This window comes from Gymnodraco acuticeps, unplaced genomic scaffold, assembly GCF_902827175.1.
Source record: "Gymnodraco acuticeps unplaced genomic scaffold, fGymAcu1.1, whole genome shotgun sequence".
Lineage (NCBI taxonomy): Eukaryota > Metazoa > Chordata > Actinopteri > Perciformes > Bathydraconidae > Gymnodraco > Gymnodraco acuticeps.
The window spans coordinates 86,656-107,909 of NW_022991684.1; the positions used below are offsets into that span (position 1 = coordinate 86,656).

General features: G+C 38.9%; 2 protein-coding genes across 2 annotated transcripts in view; one reads left to right on the forward strand and one right to left on the reverse strand.

Moving 5' to 3' along the window:
- LOC117534541 (brevican core protein-like) overlaps nucleotides 1–4,045 on the forward strand; it is a 52,995-nt gene extending 48,950 nt beyond the window's left edge. The window contains 2 exon segments of the mRNA XM_034198763.1: nucleotides 2,040–2,222; nucleotides 3,329–4,045. Of these exon segments, the coding sequence (XP_034054654.1) occupies nucleotides 2,040–2,222; nucleotides 3,329–3,450 (305 nt within the window). The 3' untranslated portion in view covers nucleotides 3,451–4,045.
- Nucleotides 4,046–7,377: 3,332 nt separating this feature from the next.
- Nucleotides 7,378–19,463, reverse strand: hapln2 (hyaluronan and proteoglycan link protein 2; the record flags this gene model as incomplete). Its single annotated transcript, XM_034198764.1, is given in 4 exon segments — nucleotides 7,378–9,010; nucleotides 13,216–13,398; nucleotides 15,558–15,674; nucleotides 19,107–19,463. Coding segments are annotated over 4 exon segments (935 nt in total), but the record flags the coding sequence as incomplete, so codon positions are not given.
- Between the last annotated feature and the right edge of the window lie 1,791 nt (nucleotides 19,464–21,254).

Sequence of the window (21,254 nt, forward strand, 5' to 3'; positions counted from 1 at the left end):
AACAAACAATGGCTCCCAAAAGAGGAGCGCTTCTGCCCAAGAAGACAAGTAGAAACCCCAAATGTAGTTACTGAGCCACTGAGGTGGGAAGTAGTACAAATACTTCAAAGTCAACTTTATTGTCAATCTTTCAGTTTGTGACCGAGAGATCGAAATAACGTTTCACACAATCACAAAAACAAATACATATAAACATATGTATGCAAATATGAATATACACAATCAAAAAATAAATGTATACATGTGCACGCATTAGGCCTAATTAAAAGCACAACAATCAATAGATACAAAATAACAGTCACTTCAATATCTTTGAGAAATGTATATTAGTTCAAGCAGCGTAAAAAAGTGTCTGGTGCTGGATTTGAGCGTCTGTGTGTGTGGGGAGTTAAAGTCCATACACACACACACACACACACACCACACACACACACACACACACACACACACACACACACACACACACACACACACACACACACACACACACAGAACAGCAAGTACTAAAGTTGAACCCAAATACCTGTACTTTCTACTTCTTACATGTTGAACTCAAATACCTGTACTTTCTACTTCTTACATGTTGAACTCAAATACCTGTACTTTCTACTTCTTACATGTTGAACTCAAATACCTGTACTTTCTACTTCTTACATGTTGAACCCAAATACCTGTACTTTCTACTTCTTACATGTTGTACTCAAATACCTGTACTTTCTACTTCTTACATGTTGAACTCAAATACCTGTACTTTCTACTTCTTACATGTTGTACTCAAATACCTGTACTTTCTACTTCTTACATGTTGAACTCAAATACCTGTACTTTCTACTTCTTACATGTTGAACTCAAATACCTGTACTTTCTACTTCTTACATTTTGAACTCAAATACCTGTACTTTCTACTTCTTACATGTTGAACTCAAATACCTGTACTTTCTACTTCTTACATGTTGAACACAAATACCTGTACTTTCTACTTCTTACATGTTGTACTCAAATACCTGTACTTTCTACTTCTTACATGTTGAACTCAAATACCTGTACTTTCTACTTCTTACATGTTGAACTCAAATACCTGTACTTTCTACTTCTTACATGTTGAACACAAATACCTGTACTTTCTACTTCTTACATGTTGAACTCAAATACCTGTACTTTCTACTTCTTACATGTTGAACTCAAATACCTGTACTTTCTACTTCTTACATGTTGAACTCAAATACCTGTACTTTCTACTTCTTACATGTTGAACTCAAATACCTGTACTTTCTACTTCTCTCATTTTCCAAACAGCTGGTTCCTTTAGTCTGAATGTGTGTTTGATGAGTGATCATTATTCTTTAGAGTCATTGCGTGCCTATTGATTTGAACACGATCCGTGTATCCATCATTTCCTGGTCTTCTCTAAAGAAGAGGGACCAATGGAAACGTTGTCATGTTGCCGTTGTTCAGCATGGAAACATTCATTAGCTAACAATTACATTATTGTTCTATTAATATAAAGGGAGGTCAGGTACTCTTTAAAACAGCTGCTAGTTATGGGTACTTTTTACTGAAGTACATTTCAAAGCCTCTTTACTTTTACTTGAGTAAAGAAGTTTAGTCAGTACTTCTACTTTCACCAGAGTATTTTTAAACACGAGTATCTGTACTTCTACTTCAGTAGAGGATGTGTGTACTTCTACTTGAGTAAAGGATGTGTGTACTTCTACTTGAGTAAAGGATGTGTGTACTTCTACTTGAGTAAAGGATGTGTGTACTTTGCTAAGGATGTTTCTACTTGAGTAAAGGATGTGTGGACTTCTACTTGAGTAAAGGATGTGTGTACTTCTACTTGAGTAAAGGATGTGTGGACTTCTACTTGAGTAAAGGATGTGTGTACTTCTGCTTGAGTAAAGGATGTGTGTACTTCTACTTGAGTAAAGGATGTGTGGACTTCTACTTGAGTAAAGGATGTGTGTACTTCTACTTGAGTAAAGGATGTGTGTACTTCTGCCCTCTCTGCTGAGCCACCTACCCATGTTTCTCTCTGTCAGCGTCCTGTGGCGAACCGCCCAGAGTTCCCGGTGCTAAGGTGTTCGGGAAGAAGCGTTTGCGTTTCGAGACGAACTCCAGAGTGCGGTACTACTGTGAGGACGGCTTCCTGCAGAAACTCAACCCCGTGATCAGCTGTCTGCCCAGCGGCCAATGGGAGGAGCCGATGATCACCTGCATCCAAGGTAAGTGCAATACCTTCAATATATCTTTAGTTGGTTTTCAACACAAACAGTCACATATTGATAACATCAATTAAGAAGTATACTTTTTTGAGGAGGATTTGCTGTAAACTGCAAAAGTAGAACACTTGTCAAAATGACCAAAACTAAAACATGATCTCATATAAATCACTGGGAAAACAACTTTAATCTTATGTTCCTCTAGCACAAAATGATCTACAATAACTATACCACACATTTGATGGCATGGCTCTTCAATGACATCCTTTTTTTAACATAACATCACAATCACTGTAGATGGTATGTTCAAGACCCTCTAGCTTTTTGTAGAGGGAACCAGGGAGATGCTGCCTTCAGGGTCCAACACAGAAATACGAAATCCCTGCACCACTCTAACAATGCTAAATCAGTGGAGTATTCTTTTAAAGGTCACCTAGTATACAACATCCACTTATATTCCGGCGAGAGTGCGGAAAACTTAAATGTATTTATTTATTTCAAATGTGAAATTTTACCAATATACTCCCGGACCACACTTTGAGAAGCTCTGTGGAAAGAGACTCTGAAAGTTTCAGTTTTTTTGTCCTGATCCATTTCTATAAAAACTTGTCTGAAAATGAGCTGATCAGATTTCGGCCACTTTATGATGTCATAACGATGTTTTGTCTGTGTAACCATTAGCCAATCAGCAACCAAGGTAATCCCCCCCCCCCCCCCTTATCACCTGAATCTCCTCTAGAGCACCATTGAGTTCTTTGTAACCAAATGTCTCTCAGAGGGGCGTGGGGAGGGGCTCCTTATTTTCATCTAAAGTAACAGACACAGAATCAGCACTTTGGAAACAGGGCTGAAACAGAGGGGATTATGGGTAATGCTGCAATGATCTGTTTGGTGTTTCAGCCAATCAGAGACAGTATATATCTGAGACCTGGGATATATTGATGAAAAACAGTATAATAGGAGACCTTTAGGACATTGGGATCGTTTTCAGAACAGTTTCGGGAGCCCAGGATTATTTGGTTTATCTTTGTGTTCCTCCCTCCTAATGTACAATGCCATGTCTTTTTCTGCTGCTGCAACGCAAACATTTCTTATCTTATCTTATCCAGCCCCTTCAAAGGAAGAAGACCCAGTGACATCACTTCCTGTGCGGCGTGAGGAGGTCACGGAGGTCACGGAGGTCACGGAGGTCCAGGAAACAGTCACAGAGAAACCTGTGTGGCTCTTCTAGGACATCAAGTGGGTCGACTGAAGCCTTTGAAAAAATCTTCTTTTCCATATTTTATTTGTTCCTTAAAAGTCAATGTTCTGCATTAAAGTTAAACTGTATAAATCTAATCTTTAATATTAAAATCATTTCGACGCCACCTGGAAAAGCTGTAATCCAAATGTGTGTTTTTCTGTAAAATCGAAATACTTTTGGTAAATTACGCAAACGAAACCTTAAGAACAACCCCGAGCTAAAATGCTAATGTATCTGTGCACAGGTGACATCTTTCTAAACACTCTCCACGTCTTTTGGTGCTTTGTATTTCTCTGTTTGCCAAAATGAACCGTCAGTATGACGAGAGTTTAATTTAAAATGTGTAAATATGATCTACACAAAGACGCACATTTTGGGGATCAATTAAGTAAAAAGTATTTCAATGATGCAACGACATCTTATGTACCGTCTCTTTTCTAGTTTGTAGTACTGTAATATACTTGTAACAATGCAGGTGGTGTTAATTGTTTATCTAATTAACGTAATAAATGTATAAGTATAATATAGTAAACATGAATACGATTAAAAAGTAGAAATAAAATGGATTTTTTACTGTTGAAAATGTCTTTTGATTAAATGTTTGTTAAAATCTCTTCTGTATTATCTTGATCACATGACTGCTGTCTGATCCGATCTACAAAGGTTCAAATGATCGCCCATTAGTTATTCAGTTCATTTAGATTATACTCAAAATAAGTTCCTGCTCTTTAAAACGTCCAAACATCAAACATCTGAATCTTACACCTGAGTTTATCTTTTGTATTATTTGTGTTTCAGGTACATTTGACTTAAGACTTTTCATCACATCTGATTTTGACTATTTGAGAAGTAAAGTAAGTCCATATGGAGTTAACTGTTCACATTAGTTGTTTTTTTATACAACCACAAGAGGTCGCCAAACAAGTAAAGTTACAATTATAACACACAGGCTTCAAACGTTTCTTCCATGCCCTCATTATAAGCAATAACTAAAGATGTAACCATGAAGCAGGAGAGGACTCTTTAAAGTAGAGACACTACATACTGATATACACCCTGAACATCAGCAGGAGAGGACTCTTTAAAGTAGAGACACTACATACTGATATACACCTGAACATCAGCAGGAGAGGACTCTTTAAAGTAGAGACACTACATACTGATATACACCTGAACATCAGCAGGAGAGGACTCTTTAAAGTAGAGACACTACATACTGATATACACCTGAACATCAGCAGGAGAGGACTCTTTAAAGTAGAGACACTACATACTGATCAACACCTGAACATCAGCAGGAGAGGACTCTTTAAAGTAGAGACACTACATACTGATATACACCTGAACATCAGCAGGAGAGGACTCTTTAAAGTAGAGACACTACATACTGATAAACACCTGAACATCAGCAGGAGAGGACTCTTTAAAGTAGAGACACTACATACTGATATACACCTGAACATCAGCAGGAGAGGACTCTTTAAAGTAGAGACACTACATACTGATATACACCTGAACATCAGCAGGAGAGGACTCTTTAAAGTAGAGACACTACATACTGATATACACCTGAACATCAGCAGGAGAGGACTCTTTAAAGTAGAGACACTACATACTGATATACACCTGAACATCAGCAGGAGAGGACTCTTTAAAGTAGAGACACTACATACTGATCACACCTGAACATCAGCAGGAGAGGACTCTTTAAAGTAGAGACACTACATACTGATATACACCTGAACATCAGCAGGAGAGGACTCTTTAAAGTAGAGACACTACATACTGATAAACACCTGAACATCAGCAGGAGAGGACTCTTTAAAGTAGAGACACTACATACTTATATACACCTGAACATCAGCAGGAGAGGACTCTTTAAAGTAGAGACACTACATACTGATATACACCTGAACATCAGCAGGAGAGGACTCTTTAAAGTAGAGACACTACATACTGATATACACCTGAACATCAGCAGGAGAGGACTCTTTAAAGTAGAGACACTACATACTGATATACACCTGGACATCAGCAGGAGAGGACTCTTTAAAGTAGAGACACTACATACTGATATACACCTGGACATCAGCAGGAGAGGACTCTTTAAAGTAGAGACACTACATACTGATATACACCTGAACATCAGCAGGAGAGGACTCTTTAAAGTAGAGACACTACATACTGATATACATCTGAACATCAGCAGGAGAGGACTCTTTAAAGTAGAGACACTACATACTGATATACACCTGAACATCAGCAGGAGAGGACTCTTTAAAGTAGAGACACTACATACTGATATACACCTGAACATCAGCAGGAGAGGACTCTTTAAAGTAGAGACACTACATACTGATATACACCTGAACATCAGCAGGAGAGGACTCTTTAAAGTAGAGACACTACATACTGATATACACCTGAACATCAGCAGGAGATGACTCTTTAAAGTAGAGACACTACATACTGATATACACCTGGACATCAGCAGGAGAGGACTCTTTAAAGTAGAGACACTACATACTGATATACACCTGGACATCAGCAGGAGAGGACTCTTTAAAGTAGAGACACTACATACTGATATACACCTGAACATCAGCAGGAGAGGACTCTTTAAAGTAGAGACACTACATACTGATATACACCTGAACATCAGCAGGAGAGAACTCTTTAAAGTAGAGACACTACATACTGATAAACACCTGAACATCAGCAGGAGAGGACTCTTTAAAGTAGAGACACTACATACTGATATACACCTGAACATCAGCAGGAGAGGACTCTTTAAAGTAGAGACACTACATGCTGATATACACCTGAACATCAGCAGGAGAGGACTCTTTAAAGTAGAGACACTACATACTGATATACACCTGAACATCAGCAGGAGAGGACTCTTTAAAGTAGAGACACTACATACTGATATACACCTGGACATCAGCAGGAGAGGACTCTTTAAAGTAGAGACACTACATACTGATATACACCTAGACATCAGCAGGAGAGGACTCTTTAAAGTAGAGACACTACATACTGATATACACCGGACATCAGCAGGAGAGGACTCTTTAAAGTAGAGACACTACATACTGATATACACCTGAACATCAGCAGGAGAGGACTCTTTAAAGTAGAGACACTACATACTGATATACATCTGAACATCAGCAGGAGAGGACTCTTTAAAGTAGAGACACTACTACATACTGATATACACCTGAACATCAGCAGGAGAGGACTCTTTAAAGTAGAGACACTACATACTGATATACACCTGAACATCAGCAGAGAGGACTCTTTAAAGTAGAGACACTACATACTGATATACACCTGAACATCAGCAGGAGAGGACTCTTTAAAGTAGAGACACTACATACTGATATACACCTGAACATCAGCAGGAGAGGACTCTTTAAAATAGAGACACTACATACTGATATACACCTGAACATCAGCAGGAGATGACTCTTTAAAGTAGAGACACTACATACTGATATACACCTGGACATCAGCAGGAGAGGACTCTTTAAAGTAGAGACACTACATACTGATATACACCTGGACATCAGCAGGAGAGGACTCTTTAAAGTAGAGACACTACATACTGATATACACCTGAACATCAGCAGGAGAGGACTCTTTAAAGTAGAGACACTACATACTGATATACACCTGAACATCAGCAGGAGAGAACTCTTTAAAGTAGAGACACTACATACTGATAAACACCTGAACATCAGCAGGAGAGGACTCTTTAAAGTAGAGACACTACATACTGATATACACCTGAACATCAGCAGGAGAGGACTCTTTAAAGTAGAGACACTACATGCTGATATAAACCTGGAAATGAGCGAAATATGTCCTCTTTAAATATTGTAAAATATGGGCAAATGAATATGCTGACAATTGGACATATCTTTATTGAATACATTAAATAACATGTAATTAATTTACAGATAAACCGCGTTACATCCTGTTATTTACAGTTCAGTTTTAGCTTCTTTGCTGGAGCTTGCAGGAAGCAGTTTGGTGTCATGTTACATGGACAAACATTTTAAGTAAATGCAAATGTTCACCTCGCTTAACTTGACTTTCCTTGACGCTCTGAAACATTATTGTGCATAGCTATATTTGTATTCCATTTACCATATTCTGCAAGTGCGTTGGGAAGCCAGAGTGGTTTGTGGTTCCATAAATATACGATTGTTTTACTTACCAATTATTTATTTTATGATAATTGATTTTGACAACAACATTTCCCTCGCAGCAAAAGTAATAGCATCCAGGAAAACACAATGTGTCTGCATAACTCAGTTTGACATGAGTTGTGTTTTAATCAAATTGACCTCAAAAGCTCCATCAACGGTTGTTCAACCAAACCGTTTGGTTTTCATTTGATTGAAAAATAAGATCTTTATGCCCTTTTTGTTGTTCACTTTAAGAGATGTTAAGGTCAGGAGGGCACATCTGAAACATCCTGAAAAAAAGAAGTGTTTTTTATAAATACTTCAATGTACCTTTGGAGATGGATATGAACCAAACCAACTTTCATGTAAGTGGGGCTTTCTGTACGGTGGCCGACAGGTGCAAACACAGCCCAAAACATTTCCATTAGGTTTTACAAACTTGAGGAAACATGTGCAGCTTTTAATTTAACATTAAAAGCTTAAACGCTGCAAGAATCTCAAAACACAACGGAAACCAGGGGACACTAAAAAGCGACGCACACAGCGCTTGGTGACGTTCAGGATTATAAAGCTGGACAACTGTCTCTGTTGTTGGAAACATACCTAAACAAATGTTTTATGGACCTATTTTAACAATGTGATCACATGACTCCTTCTGATGTTACTGCAGATCTGCTGTAAGCTACATAGCTAACGTAGCTAACTTAGTCCTTTCAGATATACTGACAAACAATAACAGTTATGAGACGACTAACTCTGCAGACAGTTGTCCATCTTTATAATCTCCTAAGTGGAAGTGGAAGTGTTTTGGTTTGTTGTAGCACCGGCCAACATACTTAAAAAGAAAATTCAACTAGATTAAATAATGACTTTTTCATTTTTAAAGACATTAACATTTGAATTCAACCTCATATTTCTCCATTACTGTCCGTATCATCGTAGCTGAGATCTTTCTCAGGACTTTTCGTTGGCAGATCAACTTGTTTATGCTTAGCAGTGAATTCTGGGATATGTTTTCCTGCTTAAACTGGATCTCTAAGTTGCCCTGCTGTCGAATTTCTTCTTATTTTCGGGCTACATGTAGCAATAGGCGCCAAACAGAGGCTTCATCTTGTTGGGGAATCCAAACGAGCGCACCCCGGCTTCAGGGATTCCTCCGCAGAGTTCCCGGGGGTTGCTGATGGGAAACCGTACGCTGCCGTCTCTCAGCCATCCGCCGTCACACTGGTCGTAGTTTTGGAAACGCCAGGCGGAGTAAAGATGGCCGACCAGCGCCAACTCCGCTCCCTGACGCTGACATGCGTGCCCGGCCTGTTCAAAGGAGAAAGACCCCGAGACGAAGGAGACGGAGCCTGAGAGAGGAGATAAGATAGATAGTTAGATAGATAGAGCCCCAGATTTTGGGCCCCATGAAAATATATCACATTGGGCCCCACCACCAGGCACAGGCCACGCCAACCAAGCACAATGCTGTAACCACACCTCCAGAACCCAACCCACTCATTTATGCTTTAAATAACTCTACCTGTACAGGCTTGCATCTATCTTGTAGTCCAATACTAACCGCAGAATATTTACTGACACTGAGCGGTGAACATATAACACTGTGCAGACTGCAACATTCTACTGCAGTATAATTCACTATTTGATATAACACTAACATTCCTGACAATAGACCTCAATAGTCATCTTTTATGGTGTACATGCCTTTTTAATAACATTTTTGAATGGAACATTCATACATCAAAAATAAATATAACTTAAATATGAACACTTAAATTAAAATAAAGTGAACATTAACACCAATATTATCATTTATAAAATGCTATAAAAAAAAGAACATAAGCAGAAGATTTTTTAATTAAATATACATACCAACTACAAAATAAGCGGGTATTAAAGTGTAAATGGACAACAAAACGGAAATGGAAATGAAAAGGCCTGATGGTGGTGCTAAATCAGAGCAAAACTGGGTGACATACTGTCGCCCTTTAGTCCCTCTCTCTTGTCTTTCTCTCCTTTCTTTTCTTTTTTGAAAGCCTGACTTTGTTAGTCGTTAAGACATCGTACACACGTAAGTACTAGCATCCCTGCTCACATGCTCTTACTCTGCTAGAAAATGCGGTGCCGCACAGCGTTTGGAGACGGGACCAAACCATTACATGTAAATAGAGGGGGGTGTACAGAGGCCTTGGATAATCAACTTTTCGAACAAAAATAAGTTAAATGAATCGTAAGTTTAGTGAGTACATTATCAATGTAATGTTATATTAATGTTAATTATTGATGATTGATGAAAGGTTACTTAACATTTTTTTCTTAATGTTCTACATTTTTTGGGGCCCCTGTTAGTCACGGGCCCTTAGAATCGTCCTAACTTTTCACCCCCTTACGGTGCCCCTGGATAGAAGCACCACAATGTCCATGTTCATTGGCCATTTATTTGAAAAAAATCCTGTCAACCACTTGAATTTTCGAAATTGCGGACGTCTTTTCCAGCCGAGGAAACAGTATTTTCCCACAGAATTTAACCCACTGGATCAATTTCAGGGATTTGGATATTGAATTATATGTTTTTGACTATGGGGAAATCCAATTCAATACTAATAAACTTCTTCAGAGCTTTTTTCTGTCATTTTTAACACAACTTGATAAACTGTGGGGCTTATTAGAAAGCATTTGGTACACAAAACCACACTCTACTAATACTAGTCTTCTATGTTAGCAGAATTAGTCAACCGACACCGACATTTGGTTCATTTCATGCAATTTGGTCGGATTGTGTTCTCACTGCATTGAAACACCACTCTGGTTTATTTGGAAACGGTCCAAGACCAACTCTCACAAACTGTCTCGGACCGTTTTCTTTGGTCTGCATTGATGCACAATTATTGTGTTCAAAACCACCCAAACAAGCCGCACCAGATATCAAATGAAACTAAATATTGACTTGTGAAACGCCCTTCAAAGTCCCATTTGCTTCAAGCTTTCTGTCACCAAGCCAGACAAAACCTTGATCTTTGTTGGGAAAACACTGAATGTCCTCTTCCAACATGAGAGTAACTTGATAACAAAGGTATCAACTGTAGCTGTGAACATGACAGGATGTGTGATTACCTAGAAGAGCATCAGGACTGTTTGAGGCATATGATAGCTATGTGATTAACATGATGATTCAGCCTCTATGGAGAGAGACATCAAGCATGCTCATTTCTGACGTGGAGCTAATCTGAAGTAAACATTGAATACTGCTTTCTACTCCTCCATCTTGTGACTGTGTAACTCCCTCTCTTGGATATCAGCATGTGAAGGACACTGTTCAGGAACTAGTTGATGCTCTGTATGTGATGACTCCTTCCATTCTGGAGAGGATCACAGATACATGGATCCTGAGGTTGAAGCTCAAGCCGGGGACCAGGGAGCTTTATCTAAAAATCCCAATTTGGGAAATGTTTGCGTTGCAGCAACATAAAAAGACAAGGCACTGTACATTGGAGAAATTAAAAGACTAAATAAACAATCCAAAATGTAAACGTCTCAAATAGAAATAAAATAGCATTAAAAAAGTAAAAAATATACAGTGGGGCAAAAAAGTATTTAGTCAGCCACCAATTGTGCAAGTTCTCCCACTTAAAAAGATGAGAGAGGCCTGTAATTGTCATCCTATGTACACTTCAACTATGAGAGACAGAATGGGGGGAAAGAATCCAGGAAATCACATTGTCTGATTTTTAAAGAATTTATTTGCAAATTATGGTGGAAAATAAGTATTTGGTGAATAACAAAAGTTCATCTCAATACTTTGTTATATACCCTTTGTTGGCAATGACGTTTTATGTAAGTCTTCACAAGGTTTTCACACACTGTTGCTGGTATTTTGGCCCATTCCTCCATGCAGATCTCCTCTAGAGCAGTGATGTGTTGGGGCTGTCGCTGGGCAACACGGACTTTCAACTCCCTCCAAAGATTTTCTATGGGGTTGAGATCTGGAGACTGGCAAGGCCACTCCAGGACCTTGAAATGCTTCTTACGAAGCCACTCCTTTGTTCCCCATGCGGTGTGTTTGGGATCATTGTCATGCTGAAAGACCCAGCCACGTTTCATCTTCAATGCCCTTGCTGATGGAAGGAGGTTGTCACTCAAAATCTCACGATACATGGCCCCATTCATTCTTTCCTTTACACGGATCAGTCGTCCTGGTCCCTTTGCAGAAAAACAGCCCCAAAGCATGATGTTTCCACCCCCATGTTTCACAGTAGGTATGGTGTTCTTTGGATGCAACTCAGCATTCTTTCTCCTCCAAACAGGTCTAGTTGAGTTTTTACCAAAAAGTTCTATTTTGGTTTCATCTGACCATATGACATTCTCCCAATCCTCTTCTGGATCATCGAAATGCTCTCTAGCAAACTTCAGACGGGCCTGGACATGTACTGGCTTAAGCAGGGGGACACGTCTGGCACTGCAGGATTTGAGTCCCTGGCGGCGTAGTGTGTTACTGATGGTAGCCTTTGTTACTTTGGTCCCAGCTCTCTGCAGGTCATTGACTAGGTCCCCGCGTGTGGTTCTGGGATTTTTGCTCACCGTTCTTGTGATCATTTTGACCCCACAGGGTGAGATCTTGCGTGGAGCCCCAGATCGAGGGAGATTATCAGTGGTCTTGTATGTCTTCCATTTTCTAATAATTGCTCCCACAGTTGATTTCTTCACACCAAGCTGCTTACCTATTGCAGATTCAGTCTTCCCAGCCTGGTGCAGGTCTACAATTTTGTTTCTGGTGTCCTTTGACAGCTCTTTGGTCTTGGCCATAGTGGAGTTTGGAGTGTGACTGTTTGAGGTTGTGGACAGGTGTCTTTTATACTGATAACGAGTTCAAACAGGTGCCATTAATACAGTTAACGAGTGGAGGACAGAGGAGGCTCTTAAAGAAGAAGTTACAGGTCTGTGAGAGCCAGAAATCTTGTTTGTTTGTAGGTGACCAAATACTTATTTTACCGAGGAATTTACCAATTAATTAATTAAAAATCCTACAATGTGATTTCCTGGATTCTTTCCCCCCATTCTGTCTCTCATAGTTGAAGTGTACCTAGGATGAAAATTACAGGCCTCTCTCATTTTAAGTGGGAGAACTTGCACAATTGGTGGCTGACTAAATACTTTTTTGCCCCACTGTACATATGGAAAATATTCATGTGGAAATACGTGTACAGTAACAAAATATAAGCAGGATATTATAGACATTTAACCTCTGTTCTTTCTCTCCCTTGATCCTCCGTAGCAGCAGTGTATTATCAAGTATTAAAGATTCAAAAGATTAAAAGGATTTATAGTGAAATGCACATACTGTAAGCTACAGTGTAGAAATGGCAATGAAAATCTTCTGACCTGAGCTCCTCCAAAAATAAAAATAAATAGTGCAAAAGGTCTATATACGTGTAAATAGAATATGATTATGTACAAGAACAGAATATGATATTAAATAATGTACATTAAGACAAAAGCTCAAGCCGGTGACGAGTGATATATTTGTTCTAACAATCTTCAACCACTCAAAGCTTACCAGACGTCTGCGAGGTGAAGCAGAAAGCGTCGAACCGATCCTGATTCTTATCTTTCGCTCCATAACTGCGGATGCCGGGGAGCAGCTCTCCTCCGCAGGCGGGTCGGGGCTGGATAATGGGGTAATGAACCGTGCCGTCCTGCAGCCAGCCGGCGTTACACCAGTCCAGACCCTCCGTCCACGCTGCAGGAGAACAAACACGCTGATTTACCTGCAAGTCCACATGTTACTGTGTGCAAATACAGTGAAGTCAAAGTCAACTTTATTGTCAATGTCAATCTTTCAGTTTGTGTGTACAGACGGAGAGATCGAAATACAGTTTCCCACAATCCCGAATACAAAAACAAATATATATAAAAACATGTATACAAATCAAAAGACACATTTATACATATGCCCACATTAATGCTGCGTTCACACCGGACGCGATGCACATTTTGGCGGCGGCGCGATTACATGTAAAGTCAATACAAAGACACGGACAGACGCGAATTCGCTCCGACGGCGCGCATGAAGCGGTTGATGCGATGCGAACCGCTCGAGTTAAATTTGTTCAACTCAAGCGTGAAATTCGCTTGACGCATTCGCACGGTAGCCAATCAGCGGTGAGGATCTCAGCCTGCCGTCACTGACGTTGAATCAGAAAAGCAAAACATCAGCCGTTAGCTGTTAGCACTCAGAGCTCACAGCTCTTCAAATCCGTTCAGAAACTGGACAAAAGTTAAAGAAGTTCAAACCACAGAGCTGTGTCATGGCGAATACAGTCACTGCTTTATTTCTGTCTTTAGGACGTTGTTGTGAGTGTGGACGGAGCATATACACCGTTAGCTTAGCCTGATCGATCCGATCTCAATTCAGAAAACACGCATTTCAAAATGTTTTTCGCCTGCCGACTTGTCAAAGCTTTAATTCATGATTCTTACTAACCGGTATCAGTATGTAGTTACGTCGGCATCATTTTGAAACATGTATTACAATTATATCACTGTAAAATATGTTACATGTTATATGTTGTTTGTATCTACCATAGTATTTACATGGAGATAAGCCCCGCCCCCTCGCCAGCGCGTCTTGTTTGAATGACGCGAATAAACATAGCTGACAGCCGCGGTGAAACTAGAGCGATTATATATTTGCATCGCGTCCGGTGTGATCGCACCATAATGCTGCGTTCACACCGGACGCGATGCGATTTTTGGGGGCGGCGCGATTACATGTAAAGTCAATGCAGAGATGCGGACAGACGCGAATTCGCTCCGACGGCGCGCATGAAGCGGTGGACGCGGCGCAAATCACGCCATTGAGGCGATTGAAGGGGGCCGCGTCAAACGCGAGGGTCCAATTTGTTCAACTCGGGTGTCAAATTCACATGACGCGTTCTTGCGAAAGACAATCAGCGTTGGGATTCCCTCTGACGTCCCTCTGAGGTCCTGCTGTTGATCAGTTGTGAAGATGGAAGAGATGATCGTTGTGGCTGTGAGTAGGTTCCCGGAGATTTACGATACAATGTCACCGGGACCGCAACAAAAAAGAGCTGGCTTGGAGGAGAATAAGAACCCAGAAACGGTGGCGTTTGTTGCTACGTTTGTAGGACTTCCACAGAAGGTACAAAGCAGCAATAGTTGTTGTATCCTCCATAGTCAAGGACAGAAATAACCCAAACGATAAAAGCAAAACAATCAATATAAATAACAGTCACTTCAATTTCTTTGAGGATGTACATTAGTGCAAGACTGTCCATAGCAGCGTCAAAACAAGTGTCTGGTGCTGTGGAGTCTGTGGAACAGCCTCTCAGTACAAAGCCAAACTGCTCAGTCTACTGAACTGAAAACTCACCTCTTTGGCCTTTAATACTCGTTAAACATAATATTTTGACATTTGTATGTGTTTTTACATGTTTTTAGTTGTGCTTTTTATCTTGTTTTTAATTATTGTTTTGTTATTTGATCAGAATCACAATCAGAATCAGAAACAGGTTTATCACCAGGTAGGTTGACACGTACGAGGAATTTGACTTGATGTCGTGGTGCATACATACAAGTGAAACAAAAACAACAACAAAAAGATAGAGAACTTGAAAAATATTAAAAATAATAAAAAAATATAGTAAAATATAACAGTATTTACATAGAGATGGAATAAAAAGGAATAAAATATGGAATACAAATTGGCAGTATTAAAAAAAGAAAGAACACAGATATTGTTGTACATTGTGTGCATTAATGTATTTGTTTTTGTTCCCTGTACAGCACGTTGGTCAACTGAGGTTGTTTTAAATGTGCTATATGAATAAATAAAGATTGAGATTGAGATTGAAATACAAACTTGTCAGTTCTGTTTACCTCTGTACAGCTGGTCGTATGAAGCTAAGATGCCGTCTTGCTCGGCACAAACCTCCTTCGCCTCGTGGAAAGTAAATCTGTAGCGGCCGTCTTCACTCTGGTACGGGAACACAACTCCTGCAGACAGAAGCAGGGTGTTTTGACCAGAGAGGAAAGAAGTACACACATCCTTTACTCAAGTAGAAGTACAGATACTCGTGTTTAAAAATACTCTGGTGAAAGTAGAAGTACTGACTAAACTTCTGTACTCAAGTGAAAGTAAAGAGGCTTTGAAGTGTACTTCAGTAAAAAGTACCCATAACTAGCAGCTGCTTTAAAGAGTACCTGACCTCCCTTTATATTAATAGAACAATAATGTCATTGTTAGCTAATGAATGTTTCCATGCTGAACAACGGCAACATGACAACGTTTCCATTGGTCCCTCTTCTTTAGAGAAGACCAAGGAAATGATGGATACACGGATCGTGTTCAAATCAATAGGCACGCAATGACTCTAAAGAATAATGATCACGCATCAAACACACATTCAGACTAAAGGAACCAGCTGTTTGGAAATGAGAGAAGTAGAAAGTACAGGTATTTGAGTTCAACATGTAAGAAGTAGAAAGTACAGGTATTTGAGTTCAACATGTAAGAAGTAGAAAGTACAGGTATTTGAGTTCAACATGTAAGAAGTAGAAAGTACAGGTATTTGAGTTCAACATGTAAGAAGTAGAAAGTACAGGTATTTGAGTTCAACATGTAAGAAGTAGAAAGTACAGGTATTTGAGTTCAACATGTAAGAAGTAGAAAGTACAGGTATTTGAGTTCAACATGTAAGAAGTAGAAAGTACAGGGTATTTGAGTTCAACATGTAAGAAGTAGAAAGTACAGGTATTTGAGTTCAACATGTAAGAAGTAGAAAGTACAGGTATTTGAGTTCAACATGTAAGAAGTAGAAAGTACAGGTATTTGTGTTCAACATGTAAGAAGTAGAAAGTACAGGTATTTGTGTTCAACATGTAAGAAGTAGAAAGTACAGGTATTTGTGTTCAACATGTAAGAAGTAGAAAGTACAGGTATTTGTGTTCAACATGTAAGAAGTAGAAAGTACAGGTATTTGGGTTCAACATGTAAGAAGTAGAAAGTACAGGTATTTGAGTTCAACATGTAAGAAGTAGAAAGTACAGGTATTTGTGTTCAACATGTAAGAAGTAGAAAGTACAGGTATTTGTGTTCAACATGTAAGAAGTAGAAAGTACAAGTATTTGTGTTCAACATGTAAGAAGTAGAAAGTACAGGTATTTGTGTTCAACATGTAAGAAGTAGAAAGTTCAGGTATTTGTGTTCAACATGAGAGAAGTAGAAAGTACAGGTATTTGAGTTCAACATGTAAGAAGTAGAAAGTACAGGTATTTGAGTTCAACATGTGAGAAGTAGAAAGTACAAGTATTTGTGTTCAACATGTGAGAAGTAGAAAGTACAGGTATTTGTGTTCAACATGTGAGAAGTAGAAAGTACAAGTATTTGTGTTCAACATGTAAGAAGTAGAAAGTACAGGTATTTGGGTTCAACATGTAAGAAGTAGAAAGTACAAGTATTTGTGTTCAACATGTGAGAAGTAGAAAGTACAGGTATTTGTGTTCAACATGTGAGAAGTAGAAAGTACAAGTATTTGTGTTCAACATGTAAGAAGTAGAAAGTACAGGTATTTGGGTTCAACATGTAAGAAGTAGAAAGTACAGGTATTTGTGTTCAACATGTAAGAAGTAGAAAGTACAGGTATTTGTGTTCAACATGTAAGAAGTAGACAGTTCAGGTATTTGAGTTCAACATGTAAGAAGTAGAAAGTACAGGTATTTGTGTTCAACATGTAAGAAGTAGAAAGTACAGGTATTTGTGTTCAACATGTAAGAAGTAGAAAGTACAGGTATTTGTGTTCAACATGTAAGAAGTAGAAAGTACAGGTATTTGTGTTCAACATGTAAGAAGTAGACAGTTCAGGTATTTGAGTTCAACATGTAAGAAGTAGAAAGTACAGGTATTTGTGTTCAACATGTAAGAAGTAGAAAGTACAGGTATTTGTGTTCAACATGTAAGAAGTAGACAGTTCAGGTATTTGAGTTCAACATGTAAGAAGTAGAAAGTACAGGTATTTGTGTTCAACATGTAAGAAGTAGACAGTTCAGGTATTTGAGTTCAACATGTAAGAAGTAGAAAGTACAGGTATTTGTGTTCAACATGTAAGAAGTAGAAAGTACAGGTATTTGGGTTCAACATGTAAGAAGTAGAAAGTACAGGTATTTGAGTTCAACATGTAAGAAGTAGAAAGTACAGGTATTTGTGTTCAACATGTAAGAGGTAGAAAGTACAGGTATTGGGTTCAACATGTGAGAAGTAGAAAGTACAGGTATTTGTGTTCAACATGTAAGAAGTAGAAAGTACAGGTATTTGAGTTCAACATGTAAGAAGTAGAAAGTACAGGTATTTGGGTTCAACATGTGAGAAGTAGAAAGTACAGGTATTTGTGTTCAACATGTAAGAAGTAGAAAGTACAGGTATTTGGGTTCAACATGTAAGAAGTAGAAAGTACAGGTATTTGAGTTCAACATGTAAGAAGTAGAAAGTACAGGTATTTGTGTTCAACATGTAAGAAGTAGACAGTTCAGGTATTTGGGTTCAACATGTGAGAAGTAGAAAGTACAGGTATTTGTGTTCAACATGTAAGAAGTAGAAAGTACAGGTATTTGGGTTCAACATGTAAGAAGTAGAAAGTACAGGTATTTGAGTTCAACATGTAAGAAGTAGAAAGTACAGGTATTTGTGTTCAACATGTAAGAGGTAGAAAGTACAGGTATTTGGGTTCAACATGTGAGAAGTAGAAAGTACAGGTATTTGTGTTCAACATGTAAGAAGTAGAAAGTACAGGTATTTGAGTTCAACATGTAAGAAGTAGAAAGTACAGGTATTTGGGTTCAACATGTGAGAAGTAGAAAGTACATGTAAGAAGTAGAAAGTACAGGTATTTGGGTTCAACATGTAAGAAGTAGAAAGTACATGTAAGAAGTAGAAAGTACAGGTATTTGGGTTCAACATGTGAGAAGTAGAAAGTACAGGTATTTGTGTTCACATGTAAGAAGTAGAAAGTACAGGTATTTGTGTTCAACATGTAAGAAGTAGAAAGTACAGGTATTTGGGTTCAACATGTAAGAAGTAGAAAGTACAGGTATTTGAGTTCAACATGTAAGAAGTAGAAAGTACAGGTATTTGGGTTCAACATGTAAGAAGTAGAAAGTACAGGTATTTGTGTTCAACATGTAAGAAGTAGAAAGTACAGCTATTTGGGTTCAACATGTAAGAAGTAGAAAGTACAGGTATTCGTGTTCAACATGTAAGAAGTAGAAAGTACAGGTATTTGTGTTCAACAGTTAAGAAGTAAAAAGTCGTCACAAAAATAAGTAGTGGAGTAAAGTACTGATACCAGAAAAATGTACTTACAGTAACGAAGTATTTGTACTCCACTACTTCCCACCACAGGCTGCCAATGGTCTCCATACTGCTTTGATTACCTTCTATCCTCAGAGTAATGACCACGCTCTCGTCCTCGATGCCGTTCACCAGCTCGCAGCGGTACTTCCCCCCGTCGTCCAGCAGGAGGCGTCTGATCTGCAGCGAGGCGTCCATGCTGTGAGATCTCCGGAGAGATGCTCGCACTCCAAGATGGCCGTACGGTTTGAAGGCTTGTGCGTTAGAGATCATGATGATGTTTTCCCGCCCCACGTTCTCCGGCTCCAGCTTGGTCCATTTCACTTTGTAATGTCTGGGTTTGGTTCTGAGGATACACGGCAGGGTGGCGTTTTGTCCTCTTCGAGCGACGACCTCAGCGTAAACCGGAGGCTCCAAGAGGTACTTTAGCTTCGAGGTAACTGTGGAAGAACCGGAATCAATCAATAAATAAATCAATCAATCAATCAATCTCCCGCTTCCTCAGTAGAGTAAAGAACATTGTGAAGGACAGTTCACATCATGGGCACCATCTGTTTGCCCTACAGATGTCTTAAAGCAAAGACAAACATACTTAAAGACCGTTTCTTCCCCAGAGCAATAATTACACTAAACTCCGGCTTGCACTGACACAATATATATATATATATATATATATATATATCTTTTGTATACACATTGAAACATATTTACTGACCTCACCACTGACCTCACCACCTTCAAAAAACTCACAACAACTCACCTCTTCAATCTGTCTTGTAATGTGTGATTGTTGTTATATTGCTTGATTTTTATTTGACTTCAACTATATTTATTTGTTGTTCTTTTATTTCCACTATCTCTGTAAAGCGACTTTGAGCACCTGTAAAACCCAGTGGTGAACCGTGTCTATCACAACTGGACCTTCTGCAGACACACACACCCCCCCGCCGCCGCCCCCTGACCCCCCTCCGCGGCATTATAATGTCCGTTTTTTCACTGAATTGTCGTCTTGAAAAGGGTACTCACAACAATTCCGCACCAACATCATCTTCACCTGTTGCACTTGTCATTTCAACGTTAAAAACAATAACACAGCATGAATTACTTCGTCGCATTCATCTAGATTCTAGATCCTCTGTCTCGAGCCAGTTAATTAGCAGGCCTTCTAGAATACCCTGGAACCGAGGGGAACTCTGAAAGAATACGCCCATTGGCTACAAATCAATATATGATTGGTTGATCAAACTGTCAGTCCAAACGTACGTTTTTTTTTCTAGCACAAAACCACTGAAATGCGTAGTGCATGGTCCGAGAAGGACAAACAAATCAACGTAACACTGTAATATTACAGATCAACAACACAGATACGATTCTCATTTATTGATTTTATTTATATAATTAAATCGATTTTTTTTTTTTTTTTTTAATCTGAGTGTTCCAGGGTATTCTCTGAATACCTTGAAGGCCCTGACGGTTTGCCACTGGTAAAACCGCTTACAAATAAATAAATCTATTATTTATTTATTTTACTTAAACTGATATATTCCTACACTTTAACTGTATCTGCATATTGAAGTATGAATACTTGTTGCTTGTTGTCTCCTCCTGAATGTTGTACGTCTCTTTGTATTTTTGATGGCACCTTAAAAAAGCTTTACTCATCTCATTGTACCTGTATAATGACAATAAAGGATTATATTCTAGTCTATTCTATTCTATTTATATAGCCCAATATCACAAACGTTACATTTGTCTCAGTGGACTTTACAGTTTGTACAGAATATCAATACGACACCCTCTGTCCTTGGACCCTCACATCGGACAAGGAAAAACTTCCAAAGAAACCCCACAGGTAAAGGGGAACATGGGAGAAACCTCGAAGAGAGCAATAGATGTTGTGTGTAAATTGAAAAGATAATACATTTACAACATAGGTAGTCCAAATGCATGGAAATGCATGTCTCTATAAATAAGAAGATGAATCCAGGTGGATGTCAAAGGACAGTCAATACCATGCTAATCCCTCATGTAGATACATATTTGAAGGTTTTGTTTTCTGAATATAGTGACGTTAAAAGGATAAATTAATAATATATATGGCCTGCATTTTCATACATTTCAAAAGACATAAATATATGACTTTTGTCTCTCTTTGCCCTAAGACCTGGCAGTATTTTTGCACCAGTTTAATACGAATCATTTGCAAAAAGCTCTCATTTTGAATAGAATCA